The sequence below is a fragment of the Dipodomys ordii genome, unplaced genomic scaffold (assembly GCF_000151885.1).
Source record: "Dipodomys ordii isolate 6190 unplaced genomic scaffold, Dord_2.0 Scaffold67, whole genome shotgun sequence".
Classification (NCBI taxonomy): Eukaryota; Metazoa; Chordata; class Mammalia; order Rodentia; family Heteromyidae; genus Dipodomys; species Dipodomys ordii.
This window is the reverse complement of record NW_012267283.1, coordinates 10673694-10690924: the sequence shown is the minus strand read 5'-3', so window position 1 is coordinate 10690924 and position 17231 is coordinate 10673694. Positions and strand designations below refer to the sequence as shown.

Sequence of the window (17231 nt, the reverse complement as noted above, 5' to 3'; positions counted from 1 at the left end):
GCCAGCCTGGTCTCCACAGTGAGACACTAAGTGCACTGACTGCCACTGACCTACAGACTTAGAAGTGGTTTCAATGGTAAATTTAATTTGATTTTACTATAATAAGAGGGGGCAACATATGGTGTTCTGTATGCTTTCTAAGCGACACACACATGTACACATCCAAACACACGTACAATATACATGCACACAACACACGTGACCACTTGTTCATATATACACAATGTACACATGTGTATGCAGGCATACACACAGATGCATACACACAAACATATGCACATTACATACATGCATGCACCCATGCATGGGTATACACAACACATATATGCACACAAATACAAGCATATACAACACACATGTGTATGCTCATGCACATGTTCAAACATGCAAAGATACATGTGCACAGCACTCACTCATACACACAAACACACATGAACATGCATAAACACACACATACACCCAAGGGAGGAGTGTAGCTGACTGGGAGTAGATGCAGGCTTTTGAGGTTTCTCACAATGCTCTCTGACTTGAGTGATGTCCTCCTATGATTCAGCAAAGCAGTCATTAGATTTGGGGCGGATTCTGAATCTCTCTTTAAAATTTCAAAATAACAAAATAAGCCCACCAAAATATTTGCCCTTCTATACCTCTCACCTCTCACTCTCCACGTCCAAAACCTGCAGATGTCCGTGGTTAAAATAACATACCCACAAACTATGAGGCCAGGGCCACTTCAGGAAGGAGGGGACAGAGAGAGCAGTCTAGGCCCAGAACTCTGTACCCCACGGGGAGAGCTGCCCTGTTCCACCTGCCAGTGAACACTGGAGCCCCTGCTCAGAGCAGGTTTGGGGTCTCTGTCACACTCAGATCTTTTTTTCCTTTCCCATCCCTTCTTTCCTTTCTCCTTGCTTCCTTCCTTCTCTCTTTCCATTCCCTCCCACTTTCTTTTCTTTCTTTCCTTACCTTCTTTCCTTTCTCCTTCCTTGCCTCCTTTATTCCTTCTCGCTTTACCTCCCTCTTCCCTCTCTCTCTACTTTCCTTCCTTATTCTCCTTCCTTCCCTTCTCTCCCTCCCCCACTTTCTCTTTCTTTTGGCCAGTACTGGGGCTTGAACTCAGAGCCTAAGTTTTTTTGCTCAAAGCTAGTGCACTTAAGCCATAGCTCCACTTCCAGCCTTTTGGTGGCTAATGGGAGATAAGGAGATAAAAGTCTCATGAGCCAGTAACCAGATTCATTATGAACCAGGATCCTTATTTTCAGTCTCCTGAGTAGCTAGGGTTACAGGTGTGAGACATTGGTACCTGGCTATTTTCTGACTTTCTTGATACAAACTTTGCTACCCGCCTGTCAAATCAGCCTTATTAATTTCATTATGTAGTTCTTCTGTGTTCTTACTGATTTTCGCTTGGATGATCTGTCAGATCTCCAAACACCACAGTTTCTGCCAGTTCCCCTCTGTATTTCCAACAGGCTGTTCTTACTTCTTTCAGGGAGGTGTAATTTGGAGCAATAATAGCCCATGAGCCTGTCATTCTCACAGAGCTGTCTGCCCTCATCAACAGAAAATGATTCTCCTTAATCCTGCTGAAAGCCTGCCCCTTCTTCCCCCTTCCACCCCAGCTCTTTGACCTCCTGCACATGTCAGGATTCCTGACACAGGACAGTCTGTTCTTTGCTCTGCAGGGCACTTTTGAGCCACAGTCCTAGGCCTTTTCCTAGTTTATTTTTCGGATACAGTCTCACATGTTTTGTTCAGGGCTGCATTCCAACCTTGATCTTCTTACCTCCACCTCATGCACAGCTAGGATAACGCTGGTATTGCTTGGTGCTAATTCCTTGCTTTTGATTCCACTTCATGTGCCCTGGTTTTCTCCTAGGGGTCCCCTTCTCTGCCACCTTACTGCTATCTTGTTTCTCACTGGATTGATCTCTTTGCCCATTTCCTCCAAATTTGGGAAGAGCATTTCAAGTTTGTCCTCCGTGTTATTGATTTTGATTTCCCTGCACACCGGCTTTGCCCTCTGCTGCCCCCAGTGTACACTCCTGTGCTGCTCCCCAATGTTTAATTCCCTCTTCATCCTCCAACACAGCCACAAAAAAAAAAAAGCAACACACAGCGTTGGTTCTCTTCTGAACTTTCCAGAACATACTGCCTTCTCTCTGTTCCCTAGTGCTTTGTGTATGTGTGGCTCCACTGGTGTTGTCTGTCTAGATTCAGGATTTCATTCACACATACTTAGAAGACTGTGGAACACATGAAGTCAGGTTTCAGCCATTAGGTCTGGAAATAGAACCGACGGACATTGCCAGAGACTTGTGCTTCCCAGATGCTGAAACAACAGGATGAAATGAATAGTGCTCCCAGTGTGGCAGTGGGGTGAACTGTGTTCCTCACAAATAAACACTGAAGTCCCAAACCCCAGGTCTTCAGAATGATGCTATGTGAGAGGAAGGTCCTTGCTGATGTAATTAATTAGCATGAGACTACGCTAGAAAGGGGCAGGCTCCATGAGGAGGATGGTGGGGAAAGGAGGACATGTCACATATATGTCGGTGGGGTCCTGCTCCTGCCAGCTGCAGGCTGATAAAGACTAAGGAAATGAGTGGCAGAGCCCCCTGAGCCTCTGTCCTGCCCATACTTCGAGTTCTAGAACAGGAGGAGACTCAATTTCTCTTGTCTTGTCTGTAGCGCTTCGTCACAGAAGTCTCAGGGAGCAAATGTAGACGTCAATCCACGAGATAGGGAACCGCAGTGGAAGAGACAGGTGGGGATGGGAAGAGCAAAGCTTTTAATGGCAAATAGAGCATCAGGGGAGGGAGGCCTCTGTTATGAGGGCACAGGGAGCAGAGGCTCCAAGAAGAGACAGGAAGGGGCTACACAGCTATCTGGGGACCAGACCTCCATCTGCTTGGCCAACAGAGCATAGCCTGCTTCCTTCTCCAGTCCTGCTTTGGGGCTATTCTTTTCTCAGAGCAATCGGCATGGGCGGGGTTGGGGTCAGCTGGGTGGAGGCACCACTGGGCCCTGGGTAGTAATTCCAACTTGTTTCTTCCAATAGGTGCCTTAGGGGTAGTTCCTCCACTGCCTTGATCCTCAGGTCCCCATCTGTAAAATGGGTATAACATTTCCTTCCAGAGGACTTTGAGGACTCAGTGAACCAGAGATGGTCACGGGCATGCAGAGGGTGGGTTCCTTGGTCCATGACTGAAAAGCTGGATATTTGGGGGTCACCATTTGCATCATGGTTGACCTCAGTCCTCTTCCTCTTGTAGTTGGCTGGATGATGAGTGGGGTGTCCAGGGTGTGCTGATTTCCTGCGGATTAGCAGCTAGGACCTCTATTCCACATGCAGAGGCCCTGTAAGCCTCCAGAATTGACCTCTGAGACCAAAACTATCTTCGAGTCCCCACCTTGGGGACACACCTGTACGTGCCAGGAGAATGTCCAGGCACTACAGCACATCCCTCCATCCCCAGCCGCACACAGCCCAGCTGGACCCTGCGGCACTGCAGGACGAGAACCTGGGCAGACCTGGGTCTAACCACCTGGCAGCCTGTGTCGCTGCAGGGGTTCCCAGGACGGATGTGTGACCCATGGACTCTATCTGCAGGGGTGACAACAATATGTGTATGGGCGTCCCTCCTTGGTCCCATCTCTGGGCCTCAGACTCTCCAGCTGTGAACTGGCAGATTTGGAGCGCACTAGCTGGAGACCCCCTCATTGGACTGGCATCAGAAGGGGCACATCAGTAGCTGGTATCTGGGGTCTCCATGTGTGGGGATGAAGGAGTGGAAGAGAAAGAAAGAACTCCAAGGTGTGCACTGGTGTCTTACGCTTATAATCCTACCCACTCAGGAGGCTGAAATCTGAGGATCATGATTCAAAGCCAGCCCAGGCAGAAAACTCCATGGGATTCTTATCTCCAGTCTACTCAGAAAAAGCCAGAAATGCTTTAGCACAAAAGCTCAGGAACAGCATCCAGGCTTGGAGTTCAAGCTGTAGGACTGGGCTGGCATGTGCACGTGTGTGTGCACATGCTCACGTGCATTCTCTCTCTCTCTCTCTCTCAATAAGGAATGCCACAGCTCTGGCCAAACCTGTACAAGCCTCAAGCTGTTCTCACTGCCCTCAGATAAGAGACCAAACTTCTCCACTCAGCAGTCAAGGCTCTCAGAAATTGGCTTCAAGCTCTGTTTTCCAATCTTGGCTATTGTCCCTGGCACCTCTGTCCTTGACACTGCAGGCTCCATGGAATTCCGATGGCTCCCAGGCTCTTGGAAGCCCCTCCCTGCCTTGGCCTGCAGTCCTGCTTCCCCGAGGGTTCTAGCAGGCTGGGGTCCTACCAGCATCCTGCATGGCCTGGAATCAGTGGCATGTCTTCCTCTGAGCCTGGACTTCACCCTCCCCTCCCCAAGGTGGGAGATGAGTCACTTCCTGTCTGTGTTCCCAGGTCCTTGGTTTCTCCTGAGAGGTGCCTCTCTTTCTGTGCACGAGATCCAGCCTCACCGTGCCTGGAGCCAGGAGAGGGGCTGGCACACAGAAGGAGCTGGGGAGAGTTTGTAGATAGAATAGACAATGACAGGTGGAGGTTATATACAACTAGAGAGCCCCTAGAGTGACTGCCATTTGGTGGGGGTCAGGAGTGTGGGCTTCCAATCCCAAACAACGGTGCTCTTTGGACTGAGAATTCCTGGCACTAAGCCCTCCAAAACACAGAGGGGCCAGGTACCGGTGCTCATGCCTGTAATCTTAGCTGAGATCTGAGGATCATGGGTTGAAGCCAGCCCAAGCAAGAAAGTCTGTGAGACTCTTATGTCTGGTTAAGCTGCAAATGGAACAGTGGCTCAAGCTAGAAAGCATTTGCTTTGAGCAAAAAAAAAAAAAAAAAAAAAGCTCAGGGACAGTGCTTAGGCTCTGAGTTCAAGCTCCAGTAACACACACACACACACACACACACACACACACACACACACACACGAGAACAAAGGCAATTATACCAGAGTTATACCAGCTCAGGCCCTGCTGCAGCTCTGAGGAGCAGTGCACTTGGCAATCAGCCCCTTGGCCCGTGCGGGATAGCAAGCCATGGGGCACCCAAAGAAGCCACCTCCTGGGTGCTTCCCCAAATCTGCGATGCCAAGGTTGGAATGCACTTGAGGCCCAGAGAGAACATGAGGCTCTTTCCCAGCGAGGGAGGGCTGTGGGGTGACCAAAAGGCTAGATCAGTGTGTTTCTGGGGCCAAGGCCAGTTGCACCTACCTTCAGCTTTTTGACACTGGTGCAGGGATCATTGGAGAAGCTCTCGGTGTCTGAAATCTCGATGTCCTCCCCATACAGAACCCCAGTCAGGTCATTCCTCACCTGGGAGTAAAGAAAAAGCATAGGGTGGGTGTGCTGGCAAGCGTGAGGGGAGCAGTTCACGTCACTCTGAGGAGGCGGCTGCAGTGAGTGGAGCAGTTTCCCCCACTGACAGCCTGACAGGGATGGCTCTGTGTGCATGAGGGTTGCAAACTACTGGGTCATCAGTCAGCTAGTGTGTGATGCAGCCAACATGGAAGGACATTCGGGAAGAGAGGGGATGGTGGCATTCTTTGCTCAAGGGAGCAGGTGCTCCTCAGTTGCTGGGTTACAACATGGTCCAGGGTCACTCCCTTTGGGGGAGGGGAGGAAATCAGAATCTAGACTTGTACAATATAAAATCCCCCACATTTTTGAGTACTGGTACTATTTTTGAGCTTTTTAAAGTTAGAATAAATATGAAGTGTGTATCCGGCTCTCAGCAATGGCTGGGGACCTCTGACACACAGCAGTAGAAACTGGGCTATGTGTTTTACTAGAAAGGATTAGGTGAGGGGGTGGGGATTGTCAAAGGAGGCAGTCCCAGGTCCTGGTTGGTCACTGGCTGACTGAAACCATCCCCCCCCCCCCATGTAACCTTCCCCTCTCTCAATCTCTTCTTCCTGTTTAAGGGAAAGTGGTCCTTAAATGCTCTCCTGTCCACCCCCATTGGGGTGGCAATTGTCAAAAAACAGAAAAATCAAGTGTTCATAAGGATGGGGAGAAATTGGAGGGCATCCTTGTGAACTCTCCCTGAGAGTGTATAAGAGTTCAAGCTCAGGAAACCAAAATGGTAGCTCCTCAAAACATAAAACTAGACTATTATCTAATACAGCAATTCCATGCCTGTGATTACATGTCAGAAGAAAAGAAAGTGGAGACCTGAACGATATTGAACACCCATGTTCACAGCAGTATCACTCATAACAGCCAAAAAGTAGAAGCCACTCAGATGCCCGCTGACAAGTAAACAAACTGTGGTAGACACCCAGTGGCATATTACTCAGCCTTGAAAAGGAATGAACTTCTGTTCCATGCCACAACATGGGTGAATGTAGGAAAGACATGTATGCTGTTTATCTGAAGCTCCAGAAGCAGTCAGGTCCACAGAGACAGAAAATGGAATGATGACCACAAGGGGAGGGGACACAAGGTGGGGAACTGCATTGGATGGATAATGGAGCATCCATTTGCAATGATGAAGTGGCTCTGGGGATAGCTGAGAACTGGTGGCTCATGCCTGTAATCCTAGATACTCAGGAGGTTGAAATCTGAGGATCGTGGTTCAAAGCCAGACTAAGCAGAAATTGTCCATAAGACTCTTATCTCCAATTAACTACTAGAAAACAGAAGTGGCACTGTGGCTCAAGTGGCAGAACACCAGACTTAAGTGAAAAAGTTAAGAGACAGCACCATGGCCCTGAGTCCAAGCCCAATGTTGGCACAAAACAAAACAAAACAAAAAACATATAAACAAAAAACAGCAAAAGTTTTTGGAGATGGATGGGTGACAGTTACCTAAAGAGGTGAACACACTTAGCTGAGCTGCATACTTACAAATAGTCGGTGGGAAAGTTTACATTATGTATATTTTACCACAATTAAAACAAAAGCAATTCTCATGTCAACAATCAGCAGATCCTTCCAATGCTTCTATCAAAGTGTATTGAATAATCTGGTCTTAAATGTCATTGGAAAGCCACCCATCATGGAAGGGGAAGACAGGAGACAGGGACAGAGCTGCTGTATTTAATTTCTTTCATTTTGTGTGAGTGCTAGTTCTGGAGATGGAACTCAGGAGCTGTTCCTGAGCTTCGGTGCTCAAGGGTAGCGCTCTACCACTTGAGCCACAGCTCTACTTCTGGCTTTTTGGTGGTTAATTGGAGATAGGAGTCTCCAGGACTTTCTGTGCCAGTTGGTTTTGAACCATGATCCTCAGAACTCAGCCTCTTGAGTAGCTAGGATTATAGGTATAGGCCACCAACTGCACCCAGCTCATATTTTATTTCTTTATAAAAAAAGAAAGAAAGAAGAAAAGAAAGAAAGGAAGGAAAAGGAAGTAAATAGAGGAAATGGGAACATTTGTTAACGCTGGCCTGCTGGTCTTTGGGTGTTTACTTGATTCTGAGCTTTTCTGAATGCTTGCAATACTTTGTAATAAATGTTTTGGAAGAAGAAAGGAAGGGCTGCAGTCAGGGTGAGCCCTGTCCATCTGCGGAGCCTTAGCAGTTTGGATGCAAGCTCGAGAGCTGGTGGACTGCAAAGTGTTGCGTTCGCCAGTCAAGCTTATTTCTGCTGCCTCCATCCCTGTTGGCTGCAGTGGAGTCTGGCCATTTGTTTGTGTGCCCTGGGGCGAGGGGGGCAAATCGCAGCAGGGATTCAACATGGAGCATGTGCATAGGTGCCTAAACTGGAGGGCAACAAGGGGCATGTGTGCAGGAGCCCCAGCTGCACTGCTCTGGCTCTCTACCTGTGTCATGTGCTCACATTTATGGAGAAACAACTCAGCTTCTCTTGAGCCATGGTCTTTCCATCTGAAGAATGGGAGGATACAGCTGGTTCATGGCTCAGGACCGCCACAGGGGAAGTGGGACAGCTTTGTAAATTGTGAAGTTAGGCACACTGCTAGAATGATGGTTTCTAAGCATAAGGCAGGGACCGAGGCTGTGGGTAGCTTGGGTTAGCTATGTTGTATGTGTATGTTGTGGGTGCAAAAGCTGTATTATGAATACTGCATAATATCTTTTATAGGTGGTTAGGGCTTAGACAAACAGCACTGGTGGGTCATGCCAATAATCCTACCTACATGGGAGGCTGAGAACAGGAGGATCATAGTTTAAGGCTACCAGAGCAGAGACGTTCTTAAGATTCTATCTTAGTAGAAGCTGGGAATGGTGGCATGCACTTGCCATCCTAGCTATGGGGGAAGCATAAATAGGAGGATCATAGCCCAGGCCCAGATAAAAATCACAGAGAGGCTGGGGATGAGGAGGCCAGAAAGTATAAAAGTCACAGAAGGGGAGACCAGGTTGCTTCGGACTTCTGAGCAGCCTGAGAATCAAAGATCCAAAGGCAGAGCTGTGAATATTCAGGCACAGATGTAAGTCTAGGGAAGTCCATCCTTTTGCAAGAAGGTGAGAGCCCAGTGGCTCTAAGGACAGCCAGGAGCAGCAGGGCCAGCTTTGCTCCTGCAGCACAGAGAGAAACCCGCCAGGTCAGATCGGCATCGGAGTACAGAGACCAATGCTGGTACAACTCCTCCCTCCCTGGTCATGGGCAGTGGGCTGCTGGTGAGGAGGGCTCCAGGGACCTGCCACTCTAATGCGGCTGTCACAGGGACCCTGTGGCTGCAGCTGACAGGGTGCACGCCCTCCATCCATACACTGGGGCCAGATATAGGGCAGGTCTTCATCCCCAGCCTAGAGACATGGGGAGAGGGGAAGAATGGAGAGAAAGGAATGGAGGTGGAAGGGAAGGAGTGCCCACTCCAGAATAAAAGCCCACACCAATCCCTTTCAACCCAATGTGGGTCCCTGCCCAAAAGCCAGGGCCCTGGATGGTCAATGTCTTGGGTTTCTCTGCTGTGGGATCCTATGTCTGCATGCCCTGCAAGCCCCTGTCCTCTGCCACTGTCTGCTTCTCAGGACAAGGCCAGTGGAATCCCTTCCTGTTCTAACAGATGCCCCACCTCAGCCCTGAACACCTGTGTCCTCCAGCAAGAAGGACCTTTCAGAACTCAGTTTCTCAGCTAACCATCCACCTCATGTCTCATCACTTCCTGCCTTCTGGGCATCAATACCACTCTCGATTGTCATCTAGTGATCTGGCTTCTCTGGAGCGAGAGCTGCTCATTCCTGCCAGACTCTTTCCTTCCTTCCCTCCTTTCCTTTCCTCCCTCCCTCTCTCCTTCCTTCCCTCCTTCCCTTCTTCCCTCCTTTACTCACTCACAATATTGATATCTCTTCTGCTCAGTTACTGAGTGAGGTTCTGGGTCTCTCATGTTGTATAAAACTGTTTTTTCATCGTCCTGGACTTCTGACAAGTGAGACTAAGAGACATTAATCTGACGATTCATGAATGTGTTAAGTATCCATCAAGAGGCTCTCAAACTCAAGGGCATGCTCTGGTAAAGGCTGTAACAGAGTCAGACCCAGGATAGGAGGCATCGCAGGAGAAAGGATTCTAGCCTGAAGAGCAACATGTGCAAAGGTTCTGTGGTAGAGGAAGCTGGTAGAAAAGCCAAGAAAATGCCACAGCTAAGGTTGAAGGAGAGTCTCAAGGGTAGCAGTGGATGGGAGGGGAAAGTTGGGATGACCTGAGAAAGGAGTCGTGGTTAGGGGAAGATCATGCAGGCCTTAGAATTTGTATGAGAGATTCTGGTCTTGACCCTTGGTACCAAGGAAAGCCATTATGAGGTGTCACCCAAGGGGTAACTTGATGAGAGTCATATTTTGGAATGATAACGTGGACTGCTGTAGGACTGATGGGGGTCAGGGGCATGGGGGAACAAGGAGACCAGTGGGAGGGACACAGAGCAATCATTCCAGTGAGAAGGGTTCTGGAGGCCGGATGAGGACAGCACCACAGAGGTAGCAGGAATGGTGGATCAAACTGGAGATGCATTTGGGACAGCTCATAACCTGCATGGCTGTCCCGCTGCTGCTTGCACATTTACTCCAGAATTTCACAGCTGAAAGCAACAGGTACCTCTTCTTCTCCCAGGGGACCCCCTGGGGGCCTCCTTGACCATGGCCTCTGGGACAGGGCATAAGTAGCAGTGAATTTGGATTTCCCAGGGATTCTGATGAGTAGCTCACATTTCTAAGCTCTGATTGTAGGGGCAAAAGCACCAGGGTGCTCACACGCCTGGCAGGGAGCCCAACCTGCCTGGAAACCCCTCAGTCAGGAATCCCCACCTTCTCCAGATCCAGGACACTACCTTTCCTGGAAGCCAAGGACCTCTCCCCAGCCTTCACGTACCACTCTCCACAGCTACATCTTGTCTTCAATCCCAGCCCTTGCTCTCCTGGTCCCCTAGCATGATGACTGTGTCAGAGGGAGAGTGGAGACAGAGAAGGAGAGAAGGACATGAGAGAAGGTGTAAGAGATGCAGAAGGAAGAACCCCAATATTACAGTGACAAATTACCATGCTCAAAGTGTATAGCTCAGTGCTTGCCGGACATGTGCAAAGGCCCTGGGTTCCCTCCCCAAGCAAATGTCCCAAGCAGGGCAGGTTCCAACCAGCAAGCAAAATTCACAGCCAGTGACAGGAGGCTGTGAGGCATATGTGGGACTCCAAGACACTTGACTTCTGTGGCCATCAGTTCCCAGGACCCCTCCCCTAAAACACAAGGGAAGAGTCTTGCCCAGAGGCAGGGAGGCAGGCACAGCTGGGGGGAAGCAGGATTGTGCCACATGCACTTTACAACTCCCTGAAAATTCTAACGAGGGTGGAAATGAGCTTGAGCACAGCGGATCCCAACTTTCCTCTGGAAGCCCAGGTAACCTACTTTGTCATTCAAACGCGCCCGCTATATATAGCCCAAGATTGTGCTCAAATGTCATTCCTCTTACCTAACTAAAGCAGATAATTATAGATCCACTTCTATTCATTCATGAAATGTGTCTTCACTTGATTAAACAGTTCATTCAAGTAACATCCATTAAAATAGGGAACATGTTAAAAATGGGGTTCCTTAGAAGCCCACGTTAGGACGACGTAGTTAAGATGCTAATTAGGAGAAACAGGCATTTGAAACACTCACACCTTTGAATTATTCAGGTCACTTTTTACTGGGGCTCCAGATCCCCAGGAACTGCCATTAATTTAAGCTAATTAAAAAATTAAGCCTGGAGAAGAGAAGACTAAGGCGGGAAAATGATGGCTGACTTCAAGCAAGCATAGGCAAGAAAGGACACTGGGCTCGGGGTGGGGCCAAGAAGGAAGAGGAGGAGGAGGAGGAGGAAGAGGAGGAAGGGAAGGAGGAGGAGGAGTAAGGAGGGAAGAAAGAAGGGGAGGAGGAGGAGGAGGAGTGAGGAGGGGAGAAAGAAGGGGAGGAGGAGGAAGATAAGGAGGTGGAAAAGGAGGAGGGAGCTGAGGAGAAGAGAAAAAGAGGAAGAAGAGAAGGAAGGAAGGAAGAGTGAAGGGGGAAGAGGGAAGAAGATGAGGAGAGGAGAAAGAGAATAAGGGAGGAAGAGGAGAAAGAGGAAGAGAAAAAGGAAAGGAGGAGAAAATGAGGAAGAAAAAAAGAGAAAAGATGACAGAAAGAGGAAGAGGAGGAGGAGAAGAGGAAGGAGAGAAGAAAAAGGAGGATGGGGAAAACGTAAAGGAGAAGGAAGAGGAAATGTAGAGAAGAAAGAAAAGACAAGGAGAGGAAAAAAGAAGAGGAAAAGGAGAGAGGAAAAAGGAGGTGTAAGGCACAGGAGAAGAAAAAAGAGGAAGAGGAAATGGAGAGGAAGGGGAGGAGAGGAGGGCAAAGAAGAAAACTTTTGACTATGGTAGATAAGGAGCTCCTTAGCAGCAGAGGTGAGCAGCAGAAGCTGGAGGACAATCCTCTGTCCCCCCTAATGCCCATGGTCCTAGGCTGGTGCGTGGTCTACCACCCCCTGGTCCTGCTCTCTGCCCCGATGTAGAGGTGTTCCAGCAGCCAGGGCAGCTCCTAGAGTTTCCATGCATCAATCTTCTCCTTGGACTTATTTCTTCCTCCCCAACCCAAATGAACATTTACTGAGGAAGGTGTTCCTCTGGAAAATGAAGCCACTCCATTTTTCAGTTATCTACAAACAAGTTAGCTCCTATGGACATAGAACTGGAGTGGAACCTAAGTGGAGACAAGTTCACTTTCAGGACAGTGAGTAAGTGAATGCGTGTGAGCCCTGGCCTAGGTTGGGAACGTGGGCTGGGGGCAATGCAGGGGGGTGGGGGTAGAGACACTGTGTCCAGCAGCACCTGACTGTGTGTCACCATCACGTTCATGGATGGATGTGCATGGATGGATGGGGACCTCTAAGAGATACACCTAAGTCCTCTGAGCCTGTGAACCCGACCTTACAAGGAATAAACTCTTTGTAGATACAATTAGCTTAAGGATCCAGAGATGAGAGACTTGTAGAATAATCCATATTAAGTTAGCCTAAGAGAGAAAAGCTAAGAGAGATTTGGGGGGGACATAGCAGGGAGAAGGCATAGGAAGATAGAACCGCCAGGGGCTAGAAGAAGCAAGACAAGATTTTCATCTCCTGCCTGCAGAAGAAACATGGCCCCACTGGCCTGATGATTTGGGACCTCTGGCCTCCAGGACTGACAGAGAAGAGATTTCTGTCGCTTTATGTATCAAGTTTGTGGTGATTTGTTAGGGCAACCACAGGAAATGAACACTGGAGATCTCTTGAGACCTGGCTGTTCATTGATCCCAGAAGAAACCTGGGCCTTCTGGGTAGATCCAGACCCTCCTCCCAACTGAGACTTCCTGAAAAGAACCCACTTCTCCTCTATTTGCTGGTGCTGCTGGTTTGTCCTAAGGAAATAGGGCTTTGCTCTATTCTCCTGGAAAACAGCTAGCTGCTGTGTCAGGAGACAAGGCCTGGGGAGAGGGTTGTGTCTCACAGGGGGCTCTACAGAGGGCTCAGCTGTGAGCCCTGGCACTGACCTTGACACCAGGGGTGTCAATCACATCCCCCACTCAAGGTCATGTCCCTTCTCTAGGGAGCCCCCACCCAACAATTGGCCTAGCTTGCTTGCCTTGTGTTGGGGTAGCTGTGAAGAGTCTCTGCCAGCCCCCCACCCTGCCTCAGCTCACCACAGACTCTCTTTCAAGTCCATGGCGACCTTAACTTCTGCCTATTCTCACAGCCACTTTCTGGGGGAAGTGGGAACTCACTCTTCCTCCATGTGAGTTCTAGAGTCTCCTTCTTGGGGAGCCCACCTACAGCAGGCTCACCCTCTCCTCTACCTGTGTGCCAGCCCTGCCCCAAACTCAGCCTTTGCCCCTTAGTCCTGAGATGAGAGCACCTCTGCCGACAAGCCGGGAGCGATGGCCGGACCCTTGCAGTGACACATGTCAGGTCACTCCTTTTGGCTCAAAGAAGTTAATTTACTAAGATAATAAAAAGTAAGCCTCATTGGAAGTCCGAAGAAAGGAAAGCAACCTATGCCAAGTACACGAATTCAAGGAGGGTAAATATCTCTTGCTGGTTATTTTCCACTTGCCCTTACCTCACCCACCCATTCCAGCCTGCCTGTCCCTGTGCTGCCTCTGAATTCCACTTTTATGGGTGACATCTTTGAACAGTTTCTTCTTCTGACTTCTAACTGGGCTCGGCCAGTGGGAGGCCCCAGCAGGAGTCAGGGAGCCAATGGGAGCCCAGCAGGGGTCCACAGACCAATGGGAGGCCCCAGCAGGAGTCAAGAGAGTCAATGGGAGGCTCCATCAGGAGTCAGAGGGTTAATGGGAATCTAGCAGGGGTTTAAGGACTGATGGGAGGCTCCTATAGGAGTTAAGGGTTCCATATTTTTACCTAGCTCCTACCTGACTTGGTTCCGTACCTTCTCCTTGCTCTGCTTGCCCTCCAGGGCACAGGAGTGGTCTTGACTTCTACCACTGCTGATCCCTAGGGGTGTGTTAGCCCTGGCTGCTTCCCCTGGCCTGTTCCAAATATTTTCCTTAAAGTAAACAACTTTGCTTTAACTTTGCACATGCTATCTCTTTCTTGCTAGGCCTAACTGATATAACCTAATGATACTTTCCAGGTAGAAACAATCAAACAATAAACAATTCCATATCCAGATGCTTTGCCCAACACTTCATCATCAACCCCACTTACAGTAATCACCCACGTTCCTAACTTCTGTTCTCCTGTCCAAGTCCTACTCACACTTTCAGCTCCATGGCAAACAGCCTTTCCTCCAGGAAGTCCCCCTGGATTCTCCAGAGTGCTGCCCTGGGCCCTCTGAACACCAGCATGCCCTGCTCCTTCCTCCCAGGCCATTTCCTTGGTACTGGTGTGTGTGTGTGTGTTTGGTACTGTGTGTGTGTGTGTGTGTCTGTGTATGTGTGTGTGTGTGTGTGTTGGGTCATCCACAGCCCTGAGAATCCACTATACAAGGTCTCATCTTCTGAGACCCAGTGTCTTCACTACTCCTGGACAGAAAGGAGAGCTGAGCCCTTGCAGCAGCTCCAAGGTCAGGAAAGGCAATTTACCCTTCCCCTGGCCTGGAGCCCAGGAGCTGCCCCATCCTGTGGACATGCTGAGTGAGTTTCCTGGGCTGAGACCCACCGTGTCCTGGATGGACACCTCAGCATAGTGCTGAGCCCAGGAGCAGGGCTTGAGTGTGCTGAGCTAAGCAGTTTTAACACAGTGGATTTTCCTAGGAGCAGTACCCAGAGACTCTGGGAACAGTATCTACTCTGCAGAGCCTGAGCGGAATTTTCCAAAGGGACAGAAAGCTGCAAGCTCCAACCTTAAAGCTATCATCATGGCTGGTTAACCTGCCCCTGGCCTGCAACAAGAAGATGGTTTACTGACTCTGTCGAAGGCCCTGGCGGACTCTAACACCATGGCCTGGCTGAATGAATGAATGAGCTCATAAGACTCCCATCTACCCTCCTAAGGTGAGGGTCACTTGATGCCCAGCAGCACTCAGGGACAGGCTTGAGGGGCATCTACTTTGTGTTGCTATAGGCATTAGAGAAGAAGAAGATGCCAGAATATTCTGAAAAAAAATATCCAGAGACACAAAGTAGAGGAAGTAACACTGTGGCCTATCAGTAGAGCACTAGTGTTGAGCAAAAGAGCTCAAGGACAGTGCCCAAGCCCCATGAATGATAACACAAACCAAACAAACCAGGTATGAAGACAAAGAGGAAGGAGCTGTAACGTTGGGGGTTCTGATTTGGGATCCCCATTTACCCACACATATCTGCTCACATCTCTTGGCCATAATTATGACTAGATTTAATGGGACAGTTAGGTGAGATTCAGAGAGGTCAAGACAGCTGCCTAGGGTGATTTCTTTGTATAGTCTGTAAGACAAGGCTCAGTAAACTTTCTGAGAAAGTCTAGAGGGAAAATGTGGTAGGCTTTGCTGGCCTTTCAGGTTCTGTCCCAATAACTTGTCTCTATGGTTACATGTCAAGAATAGCCACAAATAATGTGCAAATGAAGGGTGGTGGCTATGTGCCAATAAAACTTTATTTATAAAACATGTCTAGGGGCTAGATTGGGCCTCTGGGCCATAGTTCACAGGTCTGTGGTCTATGCTCAGGATGAACAGCCTATTCTTCAGTTAGCCTATCCAGAGAGGCTGTAGGTGAGAAGCCACAGTAACTACAAACTCTAATTGGCTGTTACTGAGGGATGGAGGGAACTCACTAGCCCCTACCTCCTCTGTAGAAAGGGCAAAACCACAGCTGAGTGTATGGTGGCTGGAAAAGTTAAACTAAGCTAATATGAGTTAAGTGTCTGCCCTAGCCGCTAATTAATAATTGGCAGTGGTCATCATAGGAGACAGTATCATCAAGGAGAACTGAAGAAAAGAAGACAGGGAGGCAGGGACAGATAGGATGGCATTGCCAAGGATGCTAAGCCTGAAAGGTCAGGCATCTTGCAAGAAGACTGACTTTGGTATGTCTGCAGGAGAGTGCTATTCCCCCACCCTGGAGAGCCCACAGGGGTCCACAAGTGGGGGGCATGGGAAGAAGCATAAGTACAGAGCTCGGTGACTCTCCACGGAGGACAGGGAGGGGGCTACTCACAGACTGGATATGGAAAATGGCATGGTGTGCTCTCTTCCTGGTGCGGGCAGCTGAGCAGAGATGGGGACACACACACACACACACACACACACACACACAACCACCCTACACATCCCCCCACATACCCTGCCTGCTGCCCCCAGCTACTGACTCATTCAGGAGGACCTGGGAGCACCAGAAGGAATCTGAAATGATTCTCCTAGTGAAACACATGGCTTCCGTCAGGGATGGATGGGGACCAGGAGGCAGGGGACCAGCAGGTTCTGCTGTTGCTCCTTGAAGGTCATAACCTTGGTGGGGTGGGAAGGATGTGGGGAAACTCCATCAATATTGCTGAAGGCCAGGATGTGGCTCAGGATGTCGAAGGATGAGTCCCTGGCAAGAGGTAGCACCCACTGCATCACCCCTGGCAGGAGAATTACCCATCTGATGGAGAAGATACTCAATTGAAATTTGAGAGAGAGAGGAAACGTACGGTGGAAAAGATTCAATTCGCACATAATAAGGACAGAGGAGCAATTTAAAAAGAGGGCCACAGAGCCAGGTGTCAAGTGGCTCAACTTACAATCCTAGCTATTCAAGAGACTAAGATCTAAGGATCACAATTTGAAGCCAGCGCAATCAGTAAAAATCTCTGAGACTCTTATTTCCAATTAACCACCAAAAAGCTGGAAGTAGAACTATGGCGTATGTGGTAGAGCGCTAGCCTTAAGTGGAAAAAGCTCAGGGACAGCCAAGGCACTGAGTTCAATACCAAAATTAAAAAAAATAAAATAAAAGAGGGCCACAGAACAGGACGTGCTTGGGAATTCTCATGTTATCGGTAGGCCAAAGTACAAAGTAAGAAAAAAATGTCAACTATGAAACTTTTTGGAGGAAGATGGTAATGCTGAGCACAGATGTCCAACTCCCACCTAAGCTACCTCCTTCTGAAAGTGACAGAAAGGACCGAGAGAGAGTAAAAATAGGGGGAATCTGCCTCAGCACTGGAAAAGAGGAAAGAGCACCATTGATATACCAGCAACTTTGAGGAACTGTGGTGAGGTTCCATGCCAAAGGAGCCAGATTGAAGGCTGACTCACAGCTCCCCTTCCTGAGAAAGCGGCTCTGGAGAGGGCGGTGTGATGGCAGGGTGGGGG

At 49.1% G+C, this 17231-nt stretch overlaps 1 protein-coding gene across 1 annotated transcript in view; it reads right to left on the bottom strand.

The window, feature by feature from the left end:
- Gabbr2 (gamma-aminobutyric acid (GABA) B receptor, 2) overlaps positions 1 to 17231 on the bottom strand; it is a 352730-nt gene that overhangs the window by 139514 nt on the left and 195985 nt on the right. The window contains exon 7 of the mRNA XM_013023244.1: positions 5260 to 5361. Coding sequence (XP_012878698.1) covers positions 5260 to 5361 — 102 coding nt within the window. The remainder of the gene's footprint in view (positions 1 to 5259; positions 5362 to 17231) is intronic.